Here is a 15,709-nt window from a genome sequence, read left to right as displayed (position 1 = left end):
GTCTCCCCATCCACTTCTCATGTTTCTATTCAGAAAAGGGCAGGCCTCCCATGGACATCAACAAAACATGGCACATCCAGCTGCAGTAAGACTAAGCACTTCACCTTGTATTATGGTTGGACAAGGCGACCCAGTATGAGGAACAGGTTCCCAAAAGCCAGGAAAGGAGTCAGAGACAGGCCCTGCTCCCACTGTTAGGAGTCCGACAAGAGGATCAAGCTACACAACTGTCACATATATGCAGAGGGCCTAGGTCAGTCACATTCAGGCTCCCTGGTTGTTGGTTCAGTTTTCTGAGCTCCTATGAGCACAGGTTGGCAAATATTACTCTCACTTGCTGGGTTGACTTTCTTTTTTAAAGATTTTTTTGGGGATTATAATATAATTATATATTTTTTACCTACCTTTGAATACCCCCATGTATTCCTCTTCCCTTAGGAGCTTCTTGCTTACTTTCAGGTTCATAGCCTATTTTTATAAGTTATTATTACACTCATATATGAATAGGTAGATATCCTAAATATAACCTGATCAGTCTGTATAATGTTATTTGTATGTATGTTTTCAGGAGTGCCTATTTTCTATTGAAATTTTTATTCTCATGTTAATATATTTACTTTCTTATCTAAGAAGTTGGTGCTCATTTGAATATCATTAGTATATTGCATTTCAATATCATGAGTATATGTAGCATGAATCTTAAAGAGTCTTATTAATAAAAACAAACCTGGAACCAGGTATTGGAGTGAACGCTGGAAGATCAGAGAAGCAGAATAAGCTACAGCCACCTCACCTTGCCAATTCCTCAGCTGATCCTGTTTCCTCAGACTAGAAGCCTCTCAGTCCTCATTCAGAATGAATCTCAGCTGAACTGTTGCTCAAAAGCCTAAAAGCTTAACCAGGCCTAGTTCTTGGTTTTTATGCCTTATATACCTTTCTGCTTTCTGCCATCACTTCCTGGGATTAAAGGTGTGAGTCACCATACCTGGCTGTTTCCAGTGTGGCTTTGAACTCACAGAGATCCAGATGGATCTCTGCCTTTGAATGCTAGGATTAAAGGCATGTGTGCCACCATTTTCTGGCCTCTGTATCTAGTGGCTGTTCTGTTTTCTGACCCCAGATAAGTTTATTAGGGTGCACAATATTTGGGGAACACAATATCACCACAAGTATATTGCTTTAAGTTTTATTTTATATATTGAATATATACATCCAGGCCCATTATGCTTCTAAAGTTCTGTGAATGTTGTATGAAGTATGATTTAAAAATTAATTCTTTTATACTATTCTCAATTTTATTAAAATTTTCCAAACTATTTGATAAATAGTTCTCTAAATTTTTTCTTATGGAAGTTTTGTCAAAAATAAACTGAGTTTACCACTTTGGTCTATTTTAGATAGACTATCTTCCATTAATTTATCCATCTTTATCATGAAACTACACTACATAGATTATTATAGCTTTTAATGGCCTTATTATTTTAAGACAGGATCCTGTGTAACCCCAGATGGCCTTGAACTCACTATACAGCAAGGATGACTTTGATCTTATCATCTTGCTTTCAACACCAGAATGGTGGGATTACAAACTTGTGCTACCACACCTGGCTTAAAGGTGCTGAGGTTCAAGGTCAGGGCTTCATGTATGCTAGGCAAGCATCCTATCCTTGGGGCTACATCCTCAGCTCCTATAGCAACTCTTGAAATCACCAGATACAAGTTCTACAAACATGTTCTTTTCCAAAATTTTAGCTACATTTAATTCTTTACATTTCCATATACATTTTATTATTCAAATCATCTTGTTAAGTTTTTCAAACACAGATATGGCATTGTAATTGATGCAATGAATGGATATACATTTCAGAGTTATGACTTCTTAACATTTTGGAGTCACAATGAGAATGGTTCTTCATCTTTTTGGTCTTTAATTTCAATAATTTTCAGTAAATAATTATTTGTCTTTTACTCAAATCATTCCTGTTTAGTGTTTTTATGTTACTCAAAATGAAGTCCTTAAACTGTAGTTATCACTTTGCTTTAAAATATAGAAACGGTTGATCTTAATATTGATAATTATATCCAGTGCTTTTGATAAATTCATATTCAGTACTTTTCATAAATTCATTTCTTAGTTGTAGAAGACCATTAAAATCCATCCTTTTAGAATTTCTAATATGTTAAAATGCCATATAGTCTACAATGAAAGGAATTTTTACCTCTTTTTTTAATTCTGTGACTTTTCTTTTCTTGTTTTATTACACTGGCTAGATGGGTAAATCATGACATATTTGTTTTCCTTAGGTATAGGAAAGGACTAGTTCTTTAACTATTTTATGTATTATTGTTGTAGGCTCTCTGTTAGTGGCATTTTTCATATTGAGAAATGCTTTTTCTAGTTCACCACGCTGACTTATTGTTAAATGGGTATTGAATTTTGGACTTGACTTTCTGAATTTATTGAGGTAATAAAAATATTTCATCCCATTGCTATGAAAATGGACATGACTTAGTTGGATTGTTACCTGAAATTTGCATTCTGTAGAGAGATCTACATGATCAGATGTATTATCCTAGTATATGCAGGTAGACTTGACTTGCTGATATGTTGTGTGAAATTGTATCTGTGATCAAATTATTAATTGTTACTTCTTTTCATTGTAGTGCATTTTGTAAATATTTATACTGTCCTAATGAAAGTAGTTGGGAAATAATTTCCTCTTGTTTCCCCAAATAGTTTTATGTTTTTCAATCTAGACTGTTTGATGGAGCTACCTCGTGAAGTCATCTAGCCTTGGGTTTTTGTATTGTAGCAGATATTTTTATGACTGACTTTTTGATATTTATTATTTATTTATTTAATTTTACATGTATGCATGTTTTGTCTGCACGATCAGATCATAGTTCCCTAAAGTTATCCAGTGTAGAGGTTAGAATATATTTTTATTAGTTTTGGATCATTACAAAATTATTTTTGCAAGTCAATGTATCTGAGCTCCATTATTCTGACAATTCTAATCACTTGAAGTATTTTGTGTAGAAAATCACATTGAACACTTGATGATAGGTACGCAAGATACGTGTTTACATTTTAGTGGTCTATATGTATTTAAATATATTATTTCACATTCTGTTATACGTATTTTGCTAACTAGAGATTCTACTGATCTTTTTCTTCTCTCTTCCTCCACATCTTACCTCTCGTAGGAGTCCTAAAGATTTAAAATTCTTAATTGTTTACTATGAATATTTTCTTACACTTTAGAGCCAGGGCATTTTTGTGTATACATCTTTTAATCAATGTTTCTTTCAGTAGAGATATAGTCCTTTGAAGATAGGAAAAATTTAAATAATCATTCAGTCAGGGTTAGTACTGTGGCACACCTCTTGTTGGAATCCACTAATTTAGCTATACATGCATTACTTTTTCCACTTCTACCCTTAATTGTTAAAATAAAATTTACTAGGTACAAATGTTGGCAAGGCATTATAGATTAATCTGAGTTCCTTCTAACAATTAAATTTAAATACACATTTTACTGCATAAAACTATTATTTAAGATATTGCTTACTAAACATTCATATGATTTTTATAAGCTCTTTATATGATTCTGTAGAAGATATATGAATGTATGTAAATATTTTATATTTCAGTGCCAGAGATTATTGCATTTTGTTCATTTATTTTGTCTTTATGATTATGGAGATTTATAATCTTCAGTTTTCTCTTTGAATTATTTTTATATCAGAGTCAAATTCATGGCTTAGTTCTGCAATATCCATGTTTCTATTAACCTAATGCTGGGCTCATTTAATTTCATTGTGTTTCAGTATCCTCTCTACCCAATACATCATCATGTTCCTTTGTATTTCCTCTTAGCAATATTTATAATTTTCTTTATCATCATCATCTTCATTATATTTCACATACACCACATGCAATTGGTTTCGATAAAATTTACATTTCACAGGCTGACTAGATGGCTCAGTGATTAAGAACACTTGCCTATTTTATAGAGGATCCAGGTTCAGTTCCCAGCACCATATGGCAAAATGCGACCATTTCTAACTGCAGTTTTAAGAGATCTGATGCCTTCTTCTGTCCTCTTCAGGCACTTCATACATATGACACATATACATACATGCAGGCAAATACCATGCACATAAAATAAAATAAATGCACATTTAAAAATTACCTTTCATTATAACCAGCTAGATTACATATTGCATTTTGTCCAACTTTATATTTTACCAAAGAATTTCTGTTGGTTTTTATCTGTTACCTATGGTCATAATCTAAACGCCTCTCCCAATCTTTCACTGCCTTTCATTAATAACACCACACCCCTGGCCTCCAGTTTCTTATTGCATCCTATGACAGCTATTTTTCATCTACCTAGGCTGATTACCATCCCTTAGAAAATATTTTATTGCATTTATATATGGCTATTCATTTTCAAGCTTCTGGAATACCTTCTATTGAATTTTGCCTGTTGTCATAGACCTTTTATAGTGGTTTCTATAAAATAAGCTGTTTTATGAATCTATGAAAAAGAACCTATACATTTACACTTGTAACCTATGAAACTGAGATGAAGCCAGGCAGTGGTGGGGCATGTCTTTAATCCAAGAACTTGGAAGGCAGGAGCAGCTGGATCTCTGAGTTTGAGGCTAGCCTGGTCTACAGAGTGAGTTTTAGGACAGTCAGAACTACACAGAGAAACTCTGTCTTGAAAAACCAAAAATCTAGATGAATGTGTAATGTAGCACGAATCTTAAAAGTTCTTATTAATAAAAAGAAACCTGGAGCCAGGTATTGGGGTGAATGCTGGAAGATCAGAGAAGCAGAACAAGCCACAGTCACCTCACCTTGCCAATTCCTCAGCAGATCTTGTTTCCTCAAACTGGAAGCCTCTGTGTCCTCATCCGGAATGAATCTCAGCTGAACTGCAGCTAAATGCCTAAAAGCTTAACCCTGCTCTGGTTCCTTGTCCTGATGCCTTAAATACCTTTTTTGCTTCCTGCCATCACTTCCTGGGATTAAAGGCTCTTGTTACCACGCCTGGCCATTTCCAGTGTGGCCTTGAACTCACAGAGATCCAGATGGATCTCTACCTCTGGAATGCTAGGATTAAAGGCGTGTGTGCCACCATTTTCTGGCTTCTATATCTAGTGGCTGTTCTGTTCTCTGACCCCAGATAAGTTTATTAGGGTGCACAATATTTGGGGGAACACAGTATCAGCACAGTGTAATGCATGGTTTTGACCAAATTCAAGTCAGTGCAAAATTTATACTTGATATACTGAAAATTTGATATTAGTATTGAGCCATATATGTTAGTTTTAGCAAACTGATATTTGTATGTGCTTGTATTTCTGTAACTCTCTTTTAAAATAGGTCATATAAACATTCTAGCAATTGAAAGTTTCTTAACAAACTCTGAAAATTGTGGTGATTATTTTTAGCTTTTGTAAATATAATTAATAAATAAAAAGATCAGGTAGTGTAAACATCTATACAAGATGAGGCATAAGATAGATAATATATCTAAAATGCATAGTTACAATAAAGAAGTTTTAAAACTTGGTTTTGCACATTAGTGTACCTAACGAGGTTGTGGGAAAGCAAATCAAACTACCATCAGTATCCTGTGGTAAGAGGCTGGCAATTTCTAAAATGTGACACTCATAAATTAACATAATATTTAAATTTCAATTAAATTTCATCTTCTAAGTAGATACTATAATTCAGTTCCTGAAGTCTGGGGAATATTTAAATCTGTATCAAGCATAATTCTTCAGACTCTTCAATTCAACTGTGATGAACATGTTTTTACTGATACAAATAATTTATGAATAAAAATGTAATTTCCTAAATGCCTTGGCCATTAATGTTGATCGCTTCATCACAGTTCAGTCATGTTTAGAAAATTTAAGCAAGCTGTGTGATTACTCCAGGAAACATGGAATGATGTGTTCAAATTAGTACCATCTGTGGATAGAAAAGGTTTTGAGATTTTTAGTCATTCTTCAAGAATGGAAATCTGATTCTCCATGCTAAAGCGAGTGTAATCCTCTTTGTATCTGTAATTTAATAGGGTGGTTGCCTTGAAATGGTCCAGTTCCACACACAGTTCATCAAAGTGAAGATACTCGTTCTAAATAAGGGTTACTGCTGGTCGCTTATGAGTACTTGTGAAGTTGCCCTGTTATAGATTATCCATGCATAACAGCACACATTTGGGGTCTGATCATTTCTAGTTCATCTTTCTAGATACATTTAATGGAAAAATGTGTGCTGTAATTGACACCACATCAAAATCTAAGGACTATTGCAATAAATTATAATTTATTCACACAAATACTTGCTGAGCAGCCACACTCTTTAGTGTTGATTCTATGTGGCTGTCCGATGGTATGAAACAGAACAGTATACAGCCCATGAGTGGATGTTTCCTCTGCCCAATGCAAGAATACTTTATATCTGGACTTTGTTTCCTTGTCAGGCAAAAGTGTGACTCAATTTAAAATTTCCTTCTCTGGGGAATACTAGATTCTGTGAACCAGTAATTTCCTGAAAAATTTATTCTGCATCAAATTTTGTTATGTAAGTCCCATTTCCTAATATCTGAAAGTTGAAAGAAAATGTTGCTCCTACAGCTACAGATAGCAATTGCGTCTACAATGAGAAGGGGCCAGTTCCTCTGCCTTTTCTAGTTCATTGACTAGTGTCTGCTCCTTAGTGTGCATTTTCATATGCACTCCAGAGTCTTCTCCCTAGAACCCATAGTTGTGGCAGAGTTTAAATTCTTGCCCTTGAAAGCCGCAGTTACCTGGGTCTTGCAAGTCTCCACCTTCTTGGTTGGCTCCACCCCTAGTGGCTTAAAATCCTCGAGGGGAAAAAAACATGGGAAGAGTGATTGGAGGTAGACTTAAAAGAAAAGTATCTGGGCCATACTACTTGGCTCCCAAGCAGAACAAGCAATGAATTTGACAAAGAGCAATGTAAATTTTAATAAGATTTTAAAAAATGTATCATCTCTTCACTGCACTTAGGCTACAGCTAAAAACTTAAGTCAGTCTAGAAGGCTTCACATGATGCGTTTCTGCCCCACCCCCATGTATCCAACTTCCTTTCTTCCCATCCTTCTCCTTGTGCATGGAATGTTCCCAATATGCCGTGCTCTGTTTTCCCTTTGAGTCTAACTATAAGTTGATGGTGTTTGTCTCACGTCTGCTCTCTTACTAAATTATCTCTCAGCAGCAGAGCTTGCTCAAGCCATCTAAATAAAACCCCATTGTATGTATTCGTTTAATTGTGTATTCAAAAATATTTATTAAATGACTAGTCTAGGTCATGGTAGACACTAGCCAGTATCCATACTGATATTTTTATGTGTATGGTAGCTCATCATATTGTATAATTACTATTTAATATTTTATTGGTATGGGTTCAGAGGCAATTCTTTTTTAGATCTTGAGATCTAGAGATCTTGAGATTATAATATAATTCCATCATTTCTCCCTTCTAAAAATCTTTGAAACTTGCCCCAAACCCTTCCATATACTTTTTCTTGCTCTTTGTCAAATTCATGGCCTCTTTTCTTCTCACTAATTACTGCTTACATGCATATATGTATACTTATATACATATATGTTAATAAATGCATCCTTTTCAGTATGTAAAATGCTACTCACGTGTATGTTTTCAGGGCTGACCATTTGGTATTAGATAACCAGTTGGCATGCTCTTCCCTGGACAAGACTATTTCTTCTACACTCAGCATTCCTCAGTTACTTGCAGATCTTGGTGTAGGGCTGAGATCTCATGGGCTTCTCCCTGTCTGCTTTCTAGATCTTTTATACAGAATATTAGAGTAAAAGTGTAAGGGAAATAGATAGAACTCCTTTAGATTGTATTTTTAATGCAGACTTGAATAATTATGGTACACTAGACATCAGTTCAGAATAATAAAATCTGTAGAAACTAATAGAGTTCTTTCTGAGTTAATTATAAAGACCTGTTTGAGATTTGTGACTTTCACTTTGTTCTGAGTTTTGTATCAAATGCTGCAGAAGTAGTGACTGATCATTTTTTGCTATTGTTGTTTTTTCCAGACAGGGTTTCTCTGTGTAGTTTTGGTGCCTGTCCTGGATCTCACTCTGTAGACCAGGCTGGCCTTGAACTCACAGAGATCCACCTGGCTCTGCCTCCCGAGTGCTGAGATTAAAGGCGTGAGCCGCCACCACCGCAGCCGCCGCCGCCGCTACCACCACCACCACCACCCCCGGCGTAACTGATCACTTTATAGAAGAAAATGATACTAGATTCCCAATGCTGTATAACAAACTATCACAAACAGGGTGGCTTTCAACAAAGCAAATAATTAATTTCTAATGCTGTAACCAGAAATCCAGGCGTTCTATGTCTGAGTTTCTACTTTGTCATATGGAATTCAAATTCCTCTTCTAAGTTCACAGAGTTGTGGCAGAATGCAGTTACTGGAAGGCAACAATTACCTGTTTCTTGATTGGTTCCTGTTCTCAGATTTGAGAGGTGACTTATATGGTTTAATCACCAGGCTCTTTTTTTATCAAGCGCAGGAATAGAGGCGCTTTGTTTTAGTGTTGCTGTTAAAACAGTAAATTTATCTCTTCAAGTCTCTTCTTCACTCTTCTGTAACAGCCAAATAAATGCTCGACTTTTGAAGAACTCATGGTCAGGTCCACTGGTTATCCTTTGATTTTAAATTTATGGGTTTGAACTCTTAATTATAGTAACAGTGTTACTTCATTTCTATCCCTGGGTCAATGTTTGGTAAAACAAGAAGATACTGGATATACAAACAACCTTGCAGAAACCTTTACGTATAAGGAGAGAAGTTGACCAAGATCATTATCTCTCCACTTCCTTCAAATTCTCAGAGTCAATGATTTTGTCATTCATTTCCCTGTCTTTTGGATTTAACCAGCAATGCAGAGATAAAAATCAGATCTCACTCTTCTGCTACCGTCTTACTTCTTTCCTTGACAAATAAGGATTCTGTGAATTTTCCTTTTTCCTGTTGAATAATTAAATGCTAGACTTGTTAAAATGCCCTTTTGAGCCTTTCCCTGTCAAACTTTGGTAGCTTTTCATTGCAACACAAACTATTTGTAAGTCCCTCACAGAAAGTCCCCAAGTTATTGTGCAATTCTTCTCTTTGTTGTTGTTAGAACTAGATCAAACTTGACTTTTAGCATCTCCACCATTACCACCTGAGAAATTCTGTCCCGCATGCTGACTCTTCTCTGAAAACTTCTCTTGACTCCCTAAGACATGTATACTTACCTGCTTTATGTAAGAAGGTTTTAAGATATGTTCTATGTTCAGGTGACCTCAGTTAAAAATGAGTCACTGAAATGTTTGAATAAGCCATGGAATTGCTAAGAGCTAATTCTAAAACTGCTTCTTCTATATTTCCTTAGAATGTTTTCTCTGATTGCTTTTCTTTATAATATGTAAAGATAAAACATATTGTGTTATAAGTAGCATGTCAAATATTTTATTGAGTATACATTATTTTTAAAGTAATGTCCTTATGCAATAAAATTTGATGTTAAACATTATTAAAGTGATCAGCAGAAGCAGATTCTGTGTCTTTAAATAATATAACAATGTTTTCCAATAATGTATGCCTTCTATTATCTGTAGTTTGATGCCAATATATAGATAATTGGTCTATAAATGATTTAGTAAAAATTTAAGAACCAAATCAAAAGGGTTTTATTAGCTCTCAGTAGCACAAATGTCATGAGTAATTAAAAATTTTAAGACATGAAGCCTATCTACCTTTCCACAGAACTCCAGACTTACATATATGTCTACCATTTCTATTTCCTTTTGGGTATCTGAGAGGCGTTTTAGAGTTACCATACTGAAAATAAAAGTTTGTTCTTTCTCCCGAATCTTACTCCTTCCACAGAGCTCCTATCTTTTGATTTATTCTCATCGTTCAGTTTGCTCAGTACCAAGGTCTAGGCACATTCATTTCTCCTCCCTTTTCTCACACCTTCCAAGTCACACAGGAGTTAATCCTGTCCTCTCTCCTTCAAGAAATATTTGAGATCTGAAAGCTTCTTTTTTCCTACTCCTGCTACCATCTGGGTCCTGGCCACTGGGGCCTTTTGCATTGACATTACAAAGCCTACACATTCATTTCCCCATCCCCATCATTGTCCCCTTCAGTCTATCTTAACTCAGTAGCACGAATGGTTCTGTGGAAACATGCTGGAGCCTGTCAGTCCTCTGCTGATGGGAAAGCCATAACAATACTCTTCAATAATGTACACACTCTGGCCTGCAACTCTCAGATCTTCCCTCCCGCTAGTCACTCCTCGCTCCTTGTTATTTTGCAGAAAACTGAAGCATCATCCCATGATAGGCACTTTTATCATGGTTTCCTTCATTAGAGGTATTCCTCCTTGAAATATTTATATAACTCCCTCCCTTTCTTTTTTCGGGAACTTAATATCTTTTCATTTAACATGTCATTATCTATGAAGCCTTCTTTCATTATCCCATTGCCTATTTTTTCTACATCAGTGATTGCCTTCCAATATAGCATATTGCCGGGCGGTGGTGGCGCACGCCTTTAATCCCAGCACTCGGGAGGCAGAGCCAGGCGGATCTCTGTGAGTTCGAGGCCAGCCTGGGCTACCAAGTGAGTTCCAGGAAAGGCGCAAAGCTACACAGAGAAACCCTGTCTCGAAAAAAGAAAAAAAAAAAAAAAACAAAAAAAAACAACCAATATAGCATATTAACATTATCTGTATATTTTAAGGTTTATATATATATATATATATATATATATATATATATATATGAATGTTCTGTGTGCATGTATGTATGTATGTGTGTGTATGTATGTATGTATGTGTGCTGCATGAGTCCCTTGTGCATATGGAGACTAGGAGAGGGCACCAGATCTCTAGAAACTGCAGTCAAGGAAGGTGGTAAGCAAATCTGTGGGTGCTGGGAAGAGAACCAGGGTCTTCTCAGGGAACAAAATGGTATTTTAACCACAGAGCCATCTCTCCATTCCCCACCTTATTTGTATTTTTAATTGTACATATTCTTCTTCAATATAAATTTCACTGAGCAAAGAACTATGTCTAGGTTTGTTTACTATATTTTTGGTACCTACAATATTATCCATACTCGTAGATTATCTTTACATATTTATCAAATATTTTACTAATTTGATGTATTTAGGAATGAGTGAGTTTTCTGAACATGTATTAACTTTAATTTTCATCTGAATATTAGCATAATTTAAATGAATCATGCAATTTTCAAAGGTCATAATCATTCTTTTTTATATCATCTTAGCAAAGGATATTGAAGGTATGCATGAGCACTCATGGTTGAGAACAGTTCCAATCCTACTTAGCCTATTGATCTTTCATATTTCTAATTATAATATGCTTTTATTACTTTTCCAATACATTGCCTTTAAACACATGGGCTTTAGTGTATACTAATTCAGTGGATACTGATTCCCCAATAGTGGGCTCCGAGTCTGATTAATGGTTCCTAGTTAGGAAATTAAAGTATTGTAGGGCTCCTACTAAGATCACACCATTGTGACAATATATGGTTACTCTAATCTGTACAGTAATGCTAGTGTGTTGGGTGGTATTACAGAAAGTGTCAATTTCCATTATACATAATATAAATGATGTTATAGTTAATTACATGAATTCATTAAGTAAGCTTATTTATTTAAAACAGTTTTTAATCAAAACTTCCAATATAAAGAATGTGCCTATTGCTTTCTAGATAAATAAATAAACAAAAATCTTCCTTAGGAACAGAACATTAAAAATTCAGGCTATATCTAGGGAAGCTCAGAGGATGATGTAAGCATATGATTATCTTTGAATTAATAAATTTTTCTATGCAAATCCAGAGTGCTTTTCTATAACCATTTCAGAGAGGGTTGTACAGGAAAACTAGAAATGAAAAATAACCAAAATGTTTTTCCCCTTCCGTTTTGAAATGAGGGCCCCCAAAGAATCAACAAGAAATTCTGCTCATTAAAGTATGAAGATAATGATATGAGTGCTGTTGTCACGTGACTGATCTCCACAGGTTGCATTATAATAGTTTGTAACTTTTCCCTTTAATTTTTAGTTCCCAGTGTTCCCACAAATATAGCTATTTCTAATGTTCAGTCAACTAGTGCAACACTAACATGGATAAAACCTGATAGTATCCTTGGATATTTCCAAAATTACAAGATAACCACTCAACTGCGTGCTCAGAAGTGCAGAGGATGGGAATCTGAAGAATGTGTTGAACATCAAAAAGTTCAATTCATCTATGAAGCAAACTTAACAGAAGAAACAGTGTATGGATTAAAGAAATATAGATGGTATAGATTTCAAGTGGCTGCCAGCACCAATGCTGGGTATGGCAACGCTTCTAATTGGATTTCTACACAAACGCTGCCTGGTCGTAAGTACTGTCATGACTTATTTATTCATACTGCTTTCTGTTATGTTATGTCTGTGTTAATAATTTCTACTTATTCCATTGTGTAAAAATCACCAGATGGGAAAATAAATCATTATGCAAACCAAGTTATGCAACAACGTATTTGTTTTTAATTTAAACAGAAATGAATATAAAATTAAATTTCAGTGATTGTTAGAGCTTTTTATATACCCCTAGAACCTGTGTTAGCATCTAGAGTCTTATATTACAACAAGGAATTATGGGAACACTCTCTGTGGAATACCATTAAGCCATATTGATTAGCCATATGCTGCTCTGGAGTGGTGTCTACACTTTCACTTCAATTATATTGGTTTGGGGGCTTTTAAATGGAATTCTCAATTTTTTTATTGACTTCAGACCCACACAAACATACATAACATGAACCCTGTAAACGTGATGACCCTAATAGATGTGAGTCTCTGGGAAAATAATGTAAAGTATCTGATACTCACCTGAAGATAGAAGAAGAAAAATAATATAAAAAAGCATAATCTCTCACAATAATATCTACAGTTTAGCACTTTTATATTCAGGGAGAAGTCATAAATTTTTTTCTGGAAATCATTGAGTATACATAGATAAAGATTGTTCTTGAACTTAAGTTTCATATCTTAAAATAACTGGCCAACCCATTTACTTAAAAAAACATTAACACCCATGATTCAGTAAATCAATTTCTATTATTTATTCCAACTCCTGTTCTCATAGAAGTGTGAAGATTTCCATGAAATGTAAATAACTTCCAAGTCAAATTTTAAATGCCGCATTTATGGAGATGTTCTCTGAAAAGCTGTTTTGGGCCCAGTCCTACCTCTTCAGAGTCAACATAGCTGCTCACACCAGCACTATTCAATGTAATAAGTCCTCCTTCTTAGTTACTTTATACACAGTAACAAAATACCTGACCAAAGTGATTTAAGAAAGAAGGCACTTAATTTAGCATATTGTTCCCCAGAGATATAAAGCCCACAAGTGGGGAAGGTATGGTGACTAGTGTGCCGATGACTGGAGCAAGAACAGGAAGTAGGCCAGGCTATAAACCCCCCAGGACCCGCCCTTCGGTGAGGTACTTACTCCTGAAAGCCTCTTTTCGCTAAAGGTTCCACAATCTTCCCAAAAAAGTCCAGTAGCTGGTCATGAAATATTCAAACATGGACTGGTCAGGAACATTTTATATTAAAAGACAACACTCTTTAAATACGGAGTTTGTATCGTTCCTCTCTTGATCAAGCCTCGTTTTAGGGATTCTTTTCAAATTAAAATTAAATTTCCCTGAAAGAGTTTGTTCTTATTAGCAAACAGACAGACAGGCAAAGACTGACAGACAAGCAAAGACTGACAGACAGACAGACAGACAGACACACACACACACACACACACCCACACACACACATGATTTTTAGTGACAAATGGATTCTGTTGTAGGTCTTTATAGCAAGTATAATAAGCTTTTATCTAGAGCATTCTTTGGTCTCCTGAATGTGTCTTTTGTTACAGTTCCCTGGAATGCCTGGCGTCATTTTTATCATAGTGATTAACACATGTTGTTTAGTGTAATTCTGCACTTGACGTAGAAACCCCAAAACTCAAGCTTTCAACACACGGCTTATCCCAGTCCTTTTCTATTATACTTCGGCTTTTCTGGAAGACTTTCCCCTGGATTTTTTGATTGGTCTTTTTTTCCTGACCTTCCTATCAGTCCTTTCTTAGTCTCGCTTGCGAATTTTTCCTGCCCTGTCTTATTAATTCTAAATGTTGGAATACCCAGAAATCCATACTTGTCCTTTTCTTTAATATTACAGAGCATCTAGGAGCTCTTACATTAGTAGCTTTCTTCTGTCCTATAGCTTTAAGTCTACTTACATATTGATTATCCTCAGTTTTCTACTTATAGTCCCAAATGCTTCCAAGAACTGTAGATCAGTATATTTTTACGACTGATAGTATTAGGCAGGTATGTCCGATAAACCTCTTGAAATAAGTACAATCTAAACACCAAATCTCCCCATATTTATCCTTTGTTATCTTCATAGATACTATTATTGATTTGCTCACAGAAAATGAAAATCCAGATAGTGTTCCTTTGCTCTTTCATCTGTCCACGACTAATTTAACCAAGTGAGCTATCTTGAGTGGCTACTTAAACTTGAGACCGACTTTTTAATCCTAAAATAGCTGACTTGTAACCACTTTGCCTTCCCTTTAGCTCCCATTTATGCTATGATATTTTTACTGCTAAAATTCCCTATTTTTTTTTGGTTTTGGATGAAATGCTATACCTTGTCTTTCTTAGCATGACCAGAAGAAAATATTTATATAATCATCTATTTAATGATTCATGTTTAGACTTATTCACGACAACTAAATCTAAAACAGCCATGTAGTTATTTTTTCAGCACTTTTTTATTATTTAAATTTTTTCATTTTACATGCCAACCCCTGTTCTCCCTCCCTCCCCTTCTCTCATCCTGCCCCCTCTCACCTCCCCCTTAACCTGCCCCCATCACCTCCTCATAGATCGTAAGGCTTCCCTTGGGTAGCCAACACAGGCTGGCATACTACTTTGGGGCTGGACCAAGTTTTTATAGCACTATCTTCAATTGAATAAATAATTACCTAGCTATTTTAAAACTGTCTGTTGATTGTTACTGTTACCTTATTAGCTGGGATAATTTCTGATAAAAGTAGATACTCCATAGGCATTTCTCAAACAAATGAAAGTTGACTGAATAATCTATAGTTGATAAGGGAGAAGGAATTGTTGTCCAATGTAGGTGATAGTTAAGATGCCAGTGCTAAAACAGAGAGAGGGAGGGAGAGAGAAAGAGAGAGAGAGAGAGTGAGAGAGAGAGAGACAGAGACAGAGACAGAGACAGAGACAGAGAGAGAAATGAAATGTGGAAACCAATTAGATTCATTTTTGGATTAGTTGATGAGAATAGTTATTTTAAATGGATTATTTAAGAAGACATTGCTATGCTTTTTAATTTTTTGATAATTTTGAATACAAGTACTATATTTACATCATTTCTAGTCCCCCTTCTTCTTCTTTCAATGACTGCAGTATTCTTCCTTTCAAATCCATGATCTCCTCTTCCATAATTCCTGAATTATTATTACACACACACACACACACACACACACACACGCACGCACGCACGCACGCAC

General features: G+C 35.3%; 1 protein-coding gene across 1 annotated transcript in view; it reads left to right on the top strand.

Moving 5' to 3' along the window:
• Ptprq (protein tyrosine phosphatase receptor type Q) overlaps positions 1-15,709 on the top strand; it is a 194,813-nt gene that overhangs the window by 86,039 nt on the left and 93,065 nt on the right. Inside the window, 1 exon segment of the mRNA XM_052752881.1 lies at positions 12,176-12,499. Coding sequence (XP_052608841.1) covers positions 12,176-12,499 — 324 coding nt within the window.

This window comes from Peromyscus californicus, unplaced genomic scaffold (assembly GCF_007827085.1).
Source record: "Peromyscus californicus insignis strain IS unplaced genomic scaffold, ASM782708v3 Scaffold_24__1_contigs__length_46423439, whole genome shotgun sequence".
Taxonomy (NCBI): Eukaryota; Metazoa; Chordata; class Mammalia; order Rodentia; family Cricetidae; genus Peromyscus; species Peromyscus californicus.
This window is presented reverse-complemented; position numbering and strand designations above follow the sequence as displayed.